The sequence below is a fragment of the Periplaneta americana genome, chromosome 7 (assembly GCF_040183065.1).
Source record: "Periplaneta americana isolate PAMFEO1 chromosome 7, P.americana_PAMFEO1_priV1, whole genome shotgun sequence".
Taxonomy (NCBI): domain Eukaryota; kingdom Metazoa; phylum Arthropoda; class Insecta; order Blattodea; family Blattidae; genus Periplaneta; species Periplaneta americana.
Window position 1 is genome coordinate 149,985,882 of NC_091123.1, and position 17,965 is coordinate 150,003,846.

The window sequence follows — 17,965 nt, forward strand, 5'->3', positions numbered from 1 at the left end:
ATTAGAACTTCGAAAATGTACAAAAAGGTGTGCTTCCAGAGAGGGAACTAATTAATGTTGCGTTCTAGGTGCCATAAAGAGGTCCTTTGTCCTGCAGCTAATAGGAAGGGCTTCAGACACGTACATTTGTTTACATGCAGAGTCTTCTTGTATGAAATGAAGATTGTACAATAATTGTGTTGTGCATACAGTCTAAACAAAGCTATTGTTTTCTTCCTTAACTTACCTTGCTGATTCCAGAGTCTGGGTTGTCCTTGCACAACCTGGTCTTGCTCTAGCTTCTTAATTTGTTGTTGCTGTCGCTGCAACAGATCTCGAAGTTGTCTATTCACTTCTGCCCCTGGCTGTGGTTGCTGTGGACTGAATATCTCGCCTTCTGTCCTTGGCCTCGGTGTAGGTGGTTGCTGGGCATATGGATCAACTGGCTGTGGTCTTGGTGTTGGAGGCTGGCTTGCATATGGATCCGGAGGCCTTGGAGTTGCAATCTGCTGTGTGTAAGGATCAACTGGCTGTGGTCTTGGTGTTGGAGGCTGGGCCGCATATGGATCTTGCTGCTGCTGGCCACCTTGCTGTTGTGGTGACTGCTGTACTCTCGTAGGGGCGTACACCACTTGTGGAGTTGGTCTGGTGACAGGGCTGCTGAACTGTGGACGAGGAGTAGCTGGGGACTGTGCGTAGGGGTCTGAACCAGGACGTGGAGTGGACACGTAGATGGGGCTCCTCTGTGTTACAGAAGGAGACTGATGCCCACTGGTTATAAACTGAGGCCTTGGTGTGTGTGGTGGCTGTGAATATGGGTCAGTTGTTGGTGTCTCTGCCGAAGCTCTTTGGAAAGGATCGGTCTGTGGTGTTGTTGCTTGTGGTGTGGTGGGTGTTACTGAAGATACAGGTGATTGTGGAAATTGTTCATGTGGGGACTGAGGTGGCTGTGGAGAGAATGGTGATTGTGGTTGGGATCCTGTTGGAAATGGGAGGCGTGTGGCAGTGAATGCATCTGGTGTTGTAACACTCTGACGAACCACAGCTGTGGGAGCCCCACGGGGAAGAGTTAGAGATGTTGGTCGAGTTGGAACCATCATCTCCTGTCGAACACCCGAGTGAGGGGGTGGTGGCAATGGTGGAGGAGGAAGATTAGGGTGTGAAAATGGACCTGAACTGCCTGGGCTCTGAGGAGTATGAACCCTAGACACCTTTGCTTGAGGGGCTGGGAACTGCGTCCTTGATCCAGGAGATGGAGAAGCAAGTGGAGCCATTACATTCGGATCCTGTGCATAGATAATCATCAGACATCATTCAAAATATGAATATTTTATTTCAAAATGTATCACCATAATTTAAATGCGTAAAACATATTTAGAAAATAAAAAATATTTACCTGAGCAGTTGAAACTTGCAACTGAGTTGTAAGAGGAGGCACAGCCTGGTCAGGTGAGAAAGGTACTCCATCTGCACTCATCTGACGATGCACACGTGCCATCGCTACATAAAAAAATGCGAACTTTAACAAATTAATTTTTATAATTACCCCTATGCACATATGATGAGAATGAATGACAGTGAAACACATTTCCCACCACCTGCCTATAAAATTAAATATACAAAGTTCGTTGATAAAATGACTGGGACTATTGGTAACACTGGTCAATAAGATTATGTTGTGGTGGCTGTTCAACCACACACACAAGTCGTCTATCTTGTTGATTGGTTAGAGTTTCAGTTGATATCAACCCTTCCTCTTCAATTATGTAGCATATTATAATCTTTGGTATCCGCATGGTATCTAAATTCCGTCGACACGAATGCGTCCAACGGAATATAAATTTGTTTCAATTATGGTAGGTGGCTCTGAGTGAGTATAGTATAAATCTTGTGGATGTCATTTCGATGGATTGAGTTTATGCGAGTAGTTGTTTGGGTCAGCGATGTTTGTATTTCCTGTTTATATCATATCTGCCAAGAGAATTTATTAGTTTGTTGTTGTTGAGTGCTGCCTTGTGATAGAGTTTATTTGTGATTTTTTGTATATATTCGGAGAGATATTCTATTCGGAGGTCATCATGAAGTTGTCGTGTACTTGTTCCCCATCCACTGCCGTGAATGGTTCTCAATATTTTGTTTTGGAAAACTTGTATCTTGTTCATGACGGATTTGCTAGCATATGCCCAAGCTGGTGCTGCGTATGTTATAATACTTCGAATTAAGGCTTTATAGACATGTAATTTAGTTTTATGTTTTAATGCTGGAGTTTTAAATAGTGGATATAATTGAAGAAATCTACCCATGGCTTTTCCTGTTAACTGAGTGACATGTTGGTTCCAAATTAGTGTTTTATCCATAGTTATTCCCAGATATCTTATTTCTGGGGTCCAGTTGATGTATGTATTGAATAATTTGAGTCGGGTCCTGAGTTGGGCTTGTCGTTTTTGAAAAATGACTGCAGAGCTTTTAAGGGGATTGATTTTAATTTTCCATCTGTAGGTCCATGTTTCATAATTATTTAAGAAGTTTTGTAGTCTATTGATTGCAAATGGTAGGTTTTCTGCGGTTGATAAAAATGCGGTGTCGTCGGCATATTGAAACGTGTGAATATATGGTTGTGTAGGGATATCTGCTGAGTAGAAGTTATAAGTGTTACAGGCTTGACTAAGTAAATATCCCACCCACAAGATGGCAGCAGAGACTCAATTATGTTATGTACAGTTCAGTCATATGCTATGATAGACGAGATTATAACGGACAATGCTGAACAACACATTTCCTCTAGAAGAAAGGTATGTATGTCACTTGCTGACATTCACTCTCAATTTCTGGACACAGAATTGTTCTGCAATTGATGGACACCTCCATCCAAGGACAAGAAACTGACAACTAAAGAGTTAGTCCAGGCTGACCACTGACAACCCGTATGACACCAAATATACAACAAATTATAATGCATAATAAGCTCATAATAAGATGGAAACTGTAGCACGCAGTAAGACTGTGTTGTACTATATTGCACATCATCGTCGTCATCATCATCCGTTCTCGTGTCCCTGACTATGGGGATCGAGTGTGAGATATCAGCCTCCAGTTTTCTTGATCGTTCCCATTCTCATTCATTACTTCCGTCCACAATTTTCCTTAATCTTTCCAATGTTAGAATAATCCTACAGTAAACAACAGCACGTAACTCAAATGAGGCTTGACTGGCCGCAGCTTCGTGCCACCGATTATCAGAACGTGATTCTGCCCACTGTTGTACATTCTTTTTTGTTTATTATTTAACAATGCTGAATCACCTACTCAGTTATTTAGCCTCGATGGGATGGGTGATATTGATGGTATTTGGAAAGATGAGGCTGAGAATTCGCTATACAGTTGGGGAAAACTTCGGAAAAATCCCAACCAGCACTTTCATTTTCTGTGGTTCATGAATAGTCTTGTACCCATTTTCTCTGTGAAAAGATTTATTAAATCTACATACTTAGATTTCAACAAACAAAATTTGATAACACAATCACAAGGGAAAAAATGGAACTCTCTGCATTATAATCCACAGTTAATTCCCGATTTACCACGAAAATCGTCTGTAGCTGCATTTAGATTGACAACAGGCCATGATTGTTTGGCCAAACACCTGCATAGAATTGAAATATATCAGTCCCCTAACTGCCCATTGTGCAACTCAAACCAAGAAATGGATTCGGAACACCTCAAAATCTGTGCTTCAGTGGCTGACCATGATAATATCTTTGAAAAATATTGGAGTGCAAGAGGTCAAATGACTTTATTGTCAAACGCCTGGCATTAGAAAACAACAACAACCCATTTTAGACAACATTTTTCAACATTACGCTACATTTGTTAAACCTCTGTGTGAAGGTGTTATAATAAAGGCAGTGGATTGAATATGTTCCATTTATTTAATCAATTTTATGTCATTGTTTTTAATTGGTTATTTTTCGATGCTTTATCAACTGCTATAGTTATCTAGCATCTGAGTGAGATGAAGGTGATAATGCTGGTCAAATGAGTTCATGGTCCAGCGCCGAAAGTTACCGAGCATTTGCTCTTAATGGGTTGAGGGAAAACCTCAGAAAAAACCTCAACCGAGTAAATTATCCCAACCAGGATTTGAACCCGGGCCCACTCATTTCAATGTCAGGCATGTTAATCATTACTCCACAGTGGTGGACTAATAAGGGACAATATTTGTTGTAAGTAATTTGATTTGATTCATAAGTGAATGAGTTAAGGCTGGTTCACAATAAACCGGAAACAAGAATCGGAACGAAAACGGTAAAATTGTTAAAATGTGTACATTTAAATGTGAGCATTCACAATTAACGAAAAGCTTGCCAGAGCCCGAGATCGGGAATGGAGAGTTGGCCAAGTTTGAACTTTGGCATTCACATTTCTGATCACAGCCCACTAGATTCATTCTATTACCATCTAAAAGCTATTTTGTCGTCGTATATTTTGTAGCAAGAAGACCGTGACATAACTTATGCATTATTTTGTTCTGTGCTGTGCATCATGGAGCAAGTTTTATTTGATGAGATTCTAATATTGAAATCCTCACATTTACGATAAGTGACGTGCCTCGTATAAAGATGAGAAAATGAAGGAGAATGCGTGGCTTTTAATAGCTGCATCTTTGAACACCGATCAGAGGAGAATCATATTTTATTACTGTATTGGTTGTATTACACACTATATATTCACGTTTCAATTCAATAACTACTGTTGTGTTCATTTTTGTTCTATTACAAATGTTTCTTCTCTAATTATTTTACGTTATGGTAGACTTAAAATAGGTTGTGATAATAAAGATGCATGGGCATATTTATAGTACCGTACCTAACGAAATGTTTCAGTTGAAATTTCGAAGTTGGTTAACCTGTGTTTATGTTGGCTGCCTTGTACTCATGAGAGAACGCCATTGGTCAATTATACACAATTAAGATCAGAATGCGTAATATCGACTTTACATAACGTTATTGACATACATATCGATATGCATAGTCGTCTACGTTCTCGGTTTATTGAGAATCAAAAATGTTCATATTCAAGTCCTCTGCTTCTCGTTTTCATTCTGGTTCTCATTCCGGTTTATTGTGAACCAGCCTTTAAAGCTTTGGAATGTTGTCATCACTATAACATGATCTGGTAAGTGTCCAACAGACTAATAACGGTATGAAATTTGTACTTTTTCCTATGCAGTACCTTGAGCCCTCTGTTCATGTATGGTCTGCTGCTGCTGTTGTGCCTGTTGCTGTCTCAATGCTTGAAGCTGTTTCCACTGACGTTCTTGTTCTGCCTCCCGACAAGTTTTCTGCTGCTGCATGATTTTATCCTGGTCCTGTCAACATAGACGCAGCACTTTAAACTTAGCAGATAGCACTTACAAATTCTCAACCAACATTTTTCTAGACAACAGTTCCTATATTAACTCTTACAACTGAAATGCAAAAGCACAAAATCTGATTTTACGTAATTAATAAATAGAACTCAGTTCTATTGACAATGTTTAAAAACATACATATATATTTTTAATTATCTCCAAATTAAATATTACTTTAATATATCTTTCCACATAAATCAAGCTGAAAATTTAAAACTGTAAATAATGTTTTGGATGAAAATTAATTAGTTCATATCTATGATTTTAATATAAGTATTAATCTGGCTTTCTTACTTAAGCAAAATGCAATGTTTAAAAAGTATTGGTTGAAAATTTGCAATAATCGTAACTATTCTTACAATAGTTAGTAAAAAAACCATTCCATTCACCAAAACTAGATCTACATATAATTTCTCACCAAAGCCACAAAGTGAAGCATGTTATATGGCTGTAACAGGATTGTTTAGATACCATGGATCTGTCTGACTGCAATTTTTTTTTAACTAATAAACAGGAAATTCTTAGAGATTAAGATATCAAGAATTTGTAGTCAATTTCAGACAATTATACATTTAAGAGAAAAATTACTGTGGGATGTGTATAAAATTGCTAACAGTAGAGTTCCTAATTTGAAGAAATGTGTTGCAGGTTTAATTATAAACTTCATTTTCGTATAAATTAATATCAACAATTAAATTAAAGTATTACATATTCATACAAAGAAACTATCTTTTATGAAATAGTACCAAATATTATTATCATGATATATTATTTAAGGTATTATCAAGTGCCAAAAGTTCTTTGATTAATGTCTATGTCTTTAGAAGCAGTATGTATGTATGTACAGTACTTTGAATTTCGGAAGGATGTAGATATAGTCACATTTCAGGAAGGTTTACGAGAAATTTCAATAACTTTGTGACTAATGTTTTAAGCACAAATATTCTTTTCTTAAATTTCAGATGTAAGAAAATTACGATTAGGATTAATCTATGAATGCGCACACCACAAGAAATCAAAAATAAAATTCCAAGGTATCATTTACACCACCAGTTACATTTTGACCATAGCATGCTTTCTTTTCCAAGAGAGAAAATTTATATTAATACGAACTACCAAATAAATGGCACAAGACCAAAAAAAAAAAAAAACTATAAAAATTCAGATATTAATTTCGCTATTAATAAACTACAAGAAAACAAAAAATGCTGAAGGACCAGTTCTTAGTGCTAAAAGTTCACAATTACATCCCATGACTTTTAATTATAAACTTAATTACATTTGTCCTACACTCATAAATATTTTAAGTATTTTGGACCCTCAGAAAAACTCTACAAGGTACTCAGCCCAAGCGGGAATTGAACCTGCGCCCGAATGCAACTCCAGATCAGCAGGCAAGCACCTTAGCCAACTGAGCTATGCCAGTGGCCCTTTACCATGTTACCAAAAACATTACTGCTAATAGTTTATTTTAAACTGCTATTCAAAACACACATATTAACGAAATCATTCAATATAATACACATCCACATCAGTTACAGCTGATAAAGACTCCAGACAATTAAGTAGATAATGTGCACTTGCATGCATGAGGTTCTAAGTTCGAATCTCTATTTTGAATTTCTTTTTTTACTTTATTATATTTTACTGTTAAACGATTTTACATAATAATTGCAATAAATGTGTATTATTTCACTGAATTAAACCTGTATTCAGCGAAACTATGTCTTGTCTGGTATAAGCGAGTTAAACACATATGAAATTCAGAAGTATCAATATAACAGCATATTATAAAATAACAGACTGAAAAAATAAAAGAAAAACGAGCACATATACTGTTCAGAACCTAGGATTGTCACAAACAATTCTACATCATTATCTATTCAGCTATTTGGTGTCTTACTTCACAAGCTGCAACTGATGTGACAGTCAAAAAAAACTTGGCAACATCACTGTTTTAAAAAGTAACTTTTTGGAAAAAGAAAGAGGACCAATTACTACTCCTGTAATGAGTGTATTGGTATGTCTTCATTTCTGTTCCTCTCTGTTCACTCTACATTTCTGAAATCAATAAAAAAAAAATTAGGACTAATTTCTTGATGGACGAAAATGAATTATTAATAATAATTTGTCATTCACAGGCACTGAAATTTAACTGTGATTTGTCAGTTATAGTATTGTGTATATTAGTTCCTTTCTGCAGAACATCTTCCAATTTTTTTTGCAATATTTTAATATAAATTACATAAATTTCTGAATATTTCTGATGCAACATGTGCCGTTTCTTTAAATGATGAACTGCATGAAACTTAATCTCCATATTACAATGTAACATATTTACAGGATCAAATAATATTCTCACAATTATTAGTCATAATTTAATAAAGGAGAACATAAATGACGACTCTGTTTAATCTTAAGAATTCAATCCGACACCAAATAATTAATATCAAATGGTTTTCCATTAAGTAACACACCTATTATTTTAGTAACTGCAACTAATTCTACTGATCAAATTATCTATTTTTATTTTTTGCGTGAAATGTCTATGTTCAAGATACAAAGCAGAAAAACTGTAACATTCTTAACTGAAAGATTTACTCAGACATCACTCGTGATAGTATGGAAAAAGAAGTGTAAGATGAATTTCGTACCTTGTACGGGTCCGGCTTGTTCCAATTTCTAATTAATGTTTACCACATAAGTCATGTAAACACTGTGCATATAGGTTATGAATACACATGAATATCAAAATAAAATAGACTACAGTGTTAAACAAAGTACGTTCTGTATATTATTGCGTTATTGCTTTAATTCGAGTATTTTTTTTAAGGCCCCTTAAATACCCAGACTTTTCAAGGGCTACTGCATCACACTTTTTGCAGTTTGTTTCCTGCTTTGTCTGTCAGATTATTATTATTATTATTATTATTATTATTATTATTATTATTATTATTATTATTATTATTATAACTATATAGATTTTGAAATCTAATTCTTGTTGGTCATAAATAACATTAATTACATACCACTTGAACTGAACTGTTCTTTTGTATCGTCCATTTTTGATAAACACAATACAAACAAGGTAATACGTACTGGTATGTGAAGATTGAACAGTTAACAGGAACTGGCCACTTGCATTTAATGTTTCTCATAAAAGTTTGTATGAAATTATTAAATACACTGCTTTCACCACTCCATTAGTTGCTAACTACAACAAAAAGAAGTCCATTATCTGTGCCAATAATAATTAGTTTTCAGAACTCTTAGTACTTAGAAGCTAATGTATCCTGATCAAAATGTTATGCTTATTAATATAGCTGTCAAAAACCAAACAAAAATACAAAAGAAAAATTATAATTTGAAATTCGAGAACCTGTCATAACAGTGTCTATAAAAACTACAAGATAATAATTTAAAAAATATAACAAAGTCACTCAACATAAGATTACAAAAAAACTGTACAGCATTAGTCAACACATGCATAGGTGAATCATTCCATTGTAACGCAAAAGTGTCAAATATATGAAATATGTAAAAACATCTGGAGGAAAAAAAATAATAAAAAATAAAAGTAAAACCAAAAAAACCAACACCACTACAATTTTACAAAACAGCGGTCAACATCAACTCGAGCAGCAGAGGGAGCAATGGGAGGGACACGGACATTCCAACTAAAGAAGGAAAACGGGATGTCTAACTCGGCAAAGAAAAAAATAATACTGAATGTAATATCCTAGCTAAGCAAACCTCTTCCTGTTCAAAATCTGAAGATATGAACACCTACTTCCATAACATGAAAAATCTGTCCTCTGACACTGTACAAACAGCAACTTGCCCAAGAACAAAAGCAAACTGATATTATCAGGCACAGAGAAACAAACTTCCATCTAAGCTACGAGTACTGAGCTAATTCAATGGCACTTTTTATTATTTCCTTTATAATTTCGAAACATGTCTCCATGCAATGCCATAATCTTCTCTCTTATTCTTTCAATTAATACCGCACCAGAATGAGTACTACAAATAACAATAATATAAGAAAACTGTGAATTGCTATTCAATTTGCTATTATAGCATAAAACACAAAACAAAATTACATGCTAGCACAAAGCAGTATAAAATATCCTCTGCATTCTTCTAAAGCTATTTCAAAATTACAACTAACACCACCACAGATGACTGTTTTGAAGAATACAAGTGCAAATTCCGGAATTTGAACTTACCTACAGTAAGGATTTAAAAATTTGTTCACAAGTCGAATAACAAAATTTGTTTCAAAAGGATATAGGCAGCAGATGACACGAAAATAAGTGTTCTGAAATAGGTAACTTTTGGTCAAAGATGCCAACTCAAAGATCCATAATAATAATTTGAAATGTTAAAGTTGTTGAGTATGATGTGACGTCGTACAATCTGCATGCACACACACAGCCACTGATATTTTTGTGGATGCTACCCTTACCAATTATGCACTATTTTCTTGGAAACCAAATGAATTTTAAAATCATTTGGAGATGTTTTACTTGAGTTTACTGCAGAGCTATATAGCTCACTTAGCTCAATGACATAAGTGATTTTAGAACTATTGAACAGGATATATCTTTAAAAAAATAGTACGAGTATCAATTCCTCACGTTGTATTTCTTTTACTTCCAATAAGTTTTGCTGTCATGTACAGCTGTAGAGGTTGATTTTGTAAAGTAACAGTTGGCTTATAATCTTGTAAATTGGGTTTCCTGACTTGTAAACAACTCCATATGTCTTCTACCTTCCCATTTGGTGTTCAACTGTGCATTTTGAGGCAACATAAATCATGGATGTCCTGACTCCAAGTACTAATCATGGAGTACTCTGCCACCTATATCACTTGAAACTGAAACAATCTGCATTTTCATTTTCAGTGTAACTGCAATTACAGTCACAGAAAGACAACACAAATAAGGCTCTTGAACTAACTATTTGCTGCTAATCACTACTCTTATCGTTTTCCAGGGTACACATTATTATTTATACATAGAAGAAAGTACAAAGAAGGATGCAGAGGTTTAGAATCACTGCCCTGTTAGCTCCGACATGTAATTAAATGCAATCATCAGCAGCAAGAAGCCAGAACTTATGAAATCATAGGATATTGTAATAAAGAATTCTATGTATTCACATCTACAGTTGTTTCAAAGAAAATCAATGTCAATATCGAAATGGATCAAAACAATACGTACGACAAGAATAAGGAAACGTACAATATCCAGCTTAACACAAAATAATAAGAAAGTACAAAACAAAAGAAGTAATCTAAACAATAACAAATTTTGACCATTCAGGAAAAGAGAAGCAAATCTGTTTGGGCTGGCTCACCGTAGGCGCGGTCGAGGGTAAGTCGTACGTTTCCTGGCCTAGGGATGGGAGTGTGCGCATTATTTCAGACGGTGTCAGCACTCGAATCTGCTGATCAGTCACTGGGTTCACTGTGCCGCTGTTTAAGAGGTTGGGTGGTGGTGGGGGTGGCGGCGGTGGCGGTGGTGGGGGTGGAGGCGGCGGTGTGGGTTGCGACTGGGGCTGAACTTGTGGCAGCAGATTCAGAGCTCCAGCCGATCGACCCAGCGGATGGTGTTGGGGTGGAGGGGGTGTTAGATGTTGACCTGCAGAACCGTCACCCCCGACAGTGCTCAAAATGCTTCCCATGTTAGTTGTAGCGATCTCTCTCCCACCAACAACAACATTAGGAGAAGGAGTGACTGAGGGAGATGGGATCTTGCCGGCAGAGACCGGCCTAGGAGGAGACATGACTGTGCTCACTGGAGAGTTCCCGGAGTGTTGGAGAGGGGGAGGCTTCCCTGGGTGGTACTGTTGCTGGACCTGGTGATGAATTGTGTACTGGTGAGGGATGACGTGTGGAGGGGTGGGCTGGAGCTGCTGGATTGGATGAGGACTTGATATCTGCTGGATGACATGGGGGTTCATCGACTGATGTTGAATCTGATGATGCAAGGGGGACGGAGGGGGAGGAGGCACCTGGTGAGGGTTTGGCGACTGGTGAAGCTGCATCTGTTGGTTATTTGATAGCTGGTGCTGCGCAGGAATGGGATTCGGTGACTGGAGTGGAAGGGTGTGTGGAGACAGATTAGGCGGAGTATTGGGAGAGGAGTGAAGCTGAACTAAGCCACCGGAAGAAGCAGAGGAGGAAGTTATTTGCAGTTGCTGCTGCTGTTGCTGCTGCTGTTGTTGTTGTTGTTGCTGTGGCTGAGCCTTCGCTGACTGCTGAGGGCCTCCACACACCTCTACTACATTTGCTGAAGGAGACACACTTTCTCCTCCTCCACTACCAGCAGCAGCTGCACCACTCTTCTGTTGAACCAAAGCGACGGAAGTCACCACAGACCCTCCTGCCCCTCCTCCAATTGCTGCTTTCTTGGCTAGCTGTGGAGGACCCCCGATGACGCCTGTCCCCCCACTTGTCGACGGAGTCGACTGGGGGCCGGGGCTGATGGTGCCAACTGAGGGCTTTGTGATATCCTTGGGGATCTGCCGGTATATAGCAGGAGGTGTGGGAAGTCCCCACATACACACACAAGTAGTAAAGGGGGAGACTCAACAGCCGTAAGCCAAGTCAAGAGAAGTACAGGCTGATTTCAGATGTGGAGTTTTAAATACTACAACTACAGCTCATGTCATGCAGGATACTGCCTAATGCTAAAGGACTTTGTGAAGGACAACAACAACTACACGTTCAATGAAAAATGTAACTTTAAACATGTCTCCTTATATTACTAAATTCCGAATAATAGAGATGTTTCACAACTACAAAACCATCACATAAAACTTACATGGGAACAACCGAATTCGGATATTTAATTTTATGCAAAGCCATACACATTTACTCGTTACTTTTACTCACAGTCTATGTAATTATACAAAGCCAGGATATAATGAAGTTTTCAATAACGAAAGAAGTTAATTTTTTCTGAAGAATTGGCAATAGATTCATTCCCACCAAGTAGACACTACAGTATCTAACATATTTCAATCTTAAAATACCACCATTGCAGAAATTGTAGTGTTTGTAATAGAATAAAAAAAAAATAATAATAGTTTAAAAGTTGCCTACTGCCACTCTCAGGATCAATGTGTTGCTTCCTTATAATTGAGGTGGTCAGAAGCAAAGGGGTGTAAGTGCACTTGCGTTATTTTTCATGAAATGTCATTAAACATTACTAAGCAATCGTAAATTCCGTGAAGTTTTAATTTTAAATGTTAATGTGTGATGTGGCTAAAAGATATATCCCTTTACCACTGAAATTTTAAATGCTTTCGATGCACTTAAATCATTTTTTTAGAAATGTCACTTACACCCCTTTGCTTCTAACCACCTCAATTGGTCAGTCTTCTTAGTTACTCCTCTCAGGTAACAGAAGATGTGGTCACATAATAATTCTAATGAATTTGCTGAACATCTAAAGAGTACACAGGAAAAACAATCAAAGTCACAATTCTCATAAGGGTGATGTCATCATCTAATTCAGCATATTTCTGCAAACTATAGGTGTTTTTCTTATCAAAACCAGTAAAAGAGAACTATCACCATGAATACAGCCATCCTTTCCTACTTTTTCATTAGGAACAGCAATAAATTTTGCAGTAATACGCTGAATTAGAAAATGACATCACCTTAAGAGAATTGTGACTTTGTTTTTTCCCTTGTACTCTTCACCTATTGCCTACTTTTTTTAGTAGGTTATTTTACGACGCAGTATCAACATCTCAGGTTATTTAGTGTCTGAATGAAATGAAGATGCTAATGCCAGTGAAATGAGTCTGGGGTCCAGTACCGATAGTTACTATTTGCTCATATTGGGTAGAGGGAAAACCCCAGAAAAAATCTCAACCAGGTTAACTTGCCCCGACCGGGATTCGAACCCAGGCCACCTGGTTTCTTGGCCAGATGTGCTAACTGTTACTCCACACGTGTGGACAACTATTGCCTATTGTAAATGAAGTGCCACATTCATCACTCACAACAGCAATGGTAACGAGTTTATCTGGAAATCCTCAACCTACCTAAAAATATTGCCAAAAATACCATCAACATGTGCTAAGATATTCCAGTTTCAATCAAAGGGGGTAATGGTTTGATATAATATTGCTAAGAACTGTCATGAATTTCGATTATTGGTCTGATAAAATTCACGTAAAGTCATTTTCCTCGAAGTGTGTATTTATTTTTCTCAGAAAACTTTTATACGGTGGATTATGTACATGCCATTTTGCATAATATGTGCTTTTACGTGATAATATGAACACAGTTTTATTAAGTCCCTGAAATATAAAGCCTCTCCCTTCTGTCTCTCTGTCCCTGTCTGTCTGTGTGTGTGTTAGTCAGTCGACTTGCTTATAGCATACACAATTACACATCCCTTAAAAGGTACTTACTTGCTTTGATCACTGACACCAAAGCTTTGCTGTTGTCGAAACAACAGAAGATAAAAAGGTTTTTATTTTTTGCGGAAATTATTTAAAACTGGAAGAATTCAACTTAATTTTAGTGTACCTATATACTTTCACATACCTTACTTACTTACTGGCTTTTAAGGAACCCGGAGGTTCATTGCCGCCCTCACATAAGCCTGCCATTGGTCCCTATCCTGAGCAAGATTAATCCATTCCCTATCATATCCCACCTCCCTCAAATCCATTTTAATATTATCTTCCCATCTATGTCTCGGCCTCCCTAAAGGTCTTTTTCCCTATGGCCTCCCAATTAACACTCTATATGCATTTCTGGATTCGCCCATATGTGCTACATGCCCTGCCCATCTCAAACGTCTGGATTTAATGTTCCTAATTATGTCAGGTGAATAATACAATGCGTGCAGTTCTGTGTTGTGTAACTTTCTCCATTCTCCTGTAACTTCATCCCTCTTAGAGCCAAATATTTTCCTAAGCACCTTATTCTCAAACACCCTTAACTTATGTTCCTCTCTCAAAGTGAGAGTCCAAGTTTCACAACCACTTTCACATACCTGACATGAAAAAATTGAATTTCAGCCAGCAACCAAATCACAATTAACTCTTAACATGTTCATTTGTCTGCCTCAAAGGCAGTATGTAGTTATGTTGGATAACCATAGTTATCAATACTGTTATAATGATGGGAAGTTAGTTTTTCTTTCCAAGAATCACCTACTATTCAGTTTTAGATATGCTGCACTTTATTAGTCCACTGCACCAACTATCATATTTTTTTCCCTCCTACTTTGTCTATCTACGGCTTCACAAGATGATGTCCCTGCAGACACATCTGCAATCGGAATCAAGCTGGTGAGGGAGAAACAATTGGTCAGTTAATTCAATGACAGGATTCTTTCATATGTCCATGTAGACTATGTTATTCACTTTTTCTATAAGCAAATGAAAGTCATCATGGTGATGTGTTATGTGGTTGTTAAATCAACTCTGCAGTGATGAATAAAGAAACCAAAATAGCATAAAACTGTATATGGAATTGTGAATGAGATGCACTGCCGAAAATAAACAAAATTAAATATGATTTCCGAACAGGATATAAAGTAGCAATGATGAATCGTTTCATTAAAATTTGGAAATGTTCTCCAATATATTCACTTCTTAAATATGTATCCTTCAATTTTGTGGGTGAAACAAATGCATGTCCAATTTAAAACATGATCCAATACTGATACTCTATAAATAAGGTGACCAGACGTCCTCTTTTGTCCAGACATGTCCTCCTTTTTAGGCCTTTGTCCGGAGTCTGGGCAGATTTTTAAAAAATCAAGAAATGTATACCTGATAGTTTGAAATTATCTGCTTTGACACCTTTTCAAGTAATTTGCCTATGGGTGGCAGCAGCATCGACAGAATATACTCTTTGCCAACGATCGTAACTCCCTTTGCTCCTCCTTGTTATGGTCGTCACTCAGAGGTAGCTAGTAAATCAAGGTGCGAATATAAATCTAAATAAGATATTTTCTGTTCTCTTTAATAATTTTATTATAGTTCTCATGACTTTCATAAGTAGCTAACTGTAAAATCATTATTATTAACAACGGTTAATTATTTTAAGTTTTTCATAATTATTTTGCAACAAAACAAATATTATCATACTTTTGATATGAAATAAGCCTAAATCTGTACTGTAAATATTTTGTAATAAAATAGATATTGGCGTAATTTAAAGACCTATAATATAGACCTAAGCCTAAATCTAAGCACATATTTTTTCCTCTTTTTTCGAACAATGTCCTCGTTTTTTAAGCTTTGTGTCCTATTTTTTATCGACGTGAATCTGGTCACCCTATCTATAAAGTATGAAGTTCAAGAATACAATTGTCTCAACAGAACTGTCAAAGATGAGAAGAATAATTCAGTTAATACAATATAAATGGTCAAGCTCTGCACTTTTTTCACATAAAGTCATGCAAATATCAGCATGCAAACATAATTTAAGTGTACTTATTATTTAGCCACAATTATCTAAATATTAACAAGAACTGTGTAGGTGTCCCAGGCTTTGTTTTGTAGTACCAAGAGTAATGGTCTTGCACCATGCTGACCAAACAGCCAAAGAATCCCGTCATTCATAAGCACCAAATTGCCTATTCACAATCCTTATGGAAATAAAGGAAAGAATAGGCAAAATGCCCAATTCTTCGTGACTGGTGGTAGTGGGGATGACAGTGGTGCTAATGATGATGATGACAAAGAAGAAAAGACGAAAAAAAGGGATTAAAAGATGAAAAAGACGAGATGTAGAAGCAGAGAAAGGAGAATAACAAAATGATATTAATGACGAAGGTTAAGAGAAAGAAAAAAAGGAAGTGAGGTAATGATGGCAATGATGATGATAGTGAAGGAGGTGGTGGTGACAACAAAAAGAAAAAGGTTGTGATATTGAAGACAAAATAAAACATTTAACACAAAGAAGGGTCAGAATGATGATTAATACCATCAAAGACATTAATTTAGATAAATATACAAGTTGTATTACTGATGCATCAAGAATTTTTCACTGTTTAATACAAAATGGTAAGATAATTATTTTATTTCAAAATTTTTAATATAATGGTATCATTAAGACAATTTCGAAGTTCATTTCTCGTTGTCTTTTAAATGATGAATACTGTTTACATGCTCAAAAAATTTCTTCCTACAATATACTTTTGTAATTAAACACTTTGTCGTAATAATTTTCAATAAAAACATGCATCATAATTTGTCAACATACAACACACTAATATAAAATTTAAAACTCCATTTCTGAAACCATCCTAAACAGTATTAAAACAAGCCGAAGAAAATAAACCCCCAAAATATTTCTAACTGAACATTACACGTTTGTAAAAGGCACATCCATTAATACAAAAAAACATTTAAAGACACACTTAAATTCCCACATTGAAACACACGAAATTCCCAACACGTCCCACTAACAATGTCACACATATCTATCCCATGAACTGAACGTCCCCCCTCCCCAAGAAATGTGTGCTCTACAAAGCAAAGATGTTACATTCTGGCCTAATCTAAGCAACAAATTTTAATTTTATGGAAAAGAAATATTACAATTAACACATCTCTGATTCATAAATCACTAGTCACTGCTTGTATTTAAAAGAGCATATGTGTAAAAGTTAAATTATACAGCAAACATTAAGTTACCTTTGGAGATATATTACTAATACGTACACAAATTGCGAGAGATAGTATTAGACAATTCAAGGTTTCAGAAAATGATGGCATTATGAAGTTTTCACATTACGAAATAGAGTAGCTCTTCATTTCTGATAGTTAAATGCACAAAAGAAGTTTATATAGCCTATAGTTATTCCTCTAACATAGCATGATGTTCATACAGAATTTAATTAAATTTCAATTAGGCCTAATGGGAAAGAAAAAAAAAAACATGTTTTCCAATTTTCATTCCTCTCAGTAAATGTAATTTTTAGCTGATTCTGAATTTTTAAGTTGGCCTATAGATCATATTCAAAGCCTTTGATCCGATAATTTTATCTTCCAATCTTCCAATTTTTCGTATTTTGTACAGATATTTTAAATAAATCATCCATCGATGTAAAAAACTACAAAAAAAAAAAACTAAATTTTGGTGGTATCAATTAACATATTGGCTCGAATCTAGTATGACCTCGAATATAATACGATCCCAAGTTTTCAGATATTTTTTTTAGGAAAATAAAAATATTACACTATATACTGTACAATGTATACATTAAAAATGTTATAGAATGAAAGAAAACTAATAAACTGTACCTTTATCTCCGGTAGTACTGTAATTATTTTCAAATCTTTCATTACTATCTAATGCAGTATCTCATTGGTGGATAGACTGCGATTGTTGATTAAATAAATAGTGCATGCTGCAGCTTTGTACAGTCATCTATAATTATTTTATAGACTTTTGTTTTCGTATTTTACATGACTTTACTAAACCTCCATACAAATTTTAAACACGTTAAAAATAAATTTATCCAATATATGAGAGAGAGTACAGTAATATTACAGTACCAGTACAGTAATAAAAATCGGGAATAGGGTAGATCA

General features: G+C 36.0%; 1 protein-coding gene across 12 annotated transcripts in view; it reads right to left on the reverse strand.

Moving 5' to 3' along the window:
• The window catches only part of LOC138703582 (histone-lysine N-methyltransferase 2C-like), a 235,804-nt gene that overhangs the window by 123,765 nt on the left and 94,074 nt on the right, over positions 1–17,965 (reverse strand). For 11 of the 12 annotated variants that reach the window (XM_069831570.1, XM_069831573.1, XM_069831575.1 and 8 more), the window contains 4 exons: positions 11,669–11,914; positions 5,209–5,344; positions 1,376–1,479; positions 227–1,265 (listed from right to left, as the gene is read on the reverse strand). In XM_069831570.1, the coding sequence (XP_069687671.1) occupies positions 227–1,265; positions 1,376–1,479; positions 5,209–5,344; positions 11,669–11,914 (1,525 nt within the window). The remainder of the gene's footprint in view (positions 1–226; positions 1,266–1,375; positions 1,480–5,208; positions 5,345–11,668; positions 11,915–17,965) is intronic. The other variant, XM_069831580.1, reaches the window with a different exon arrangement.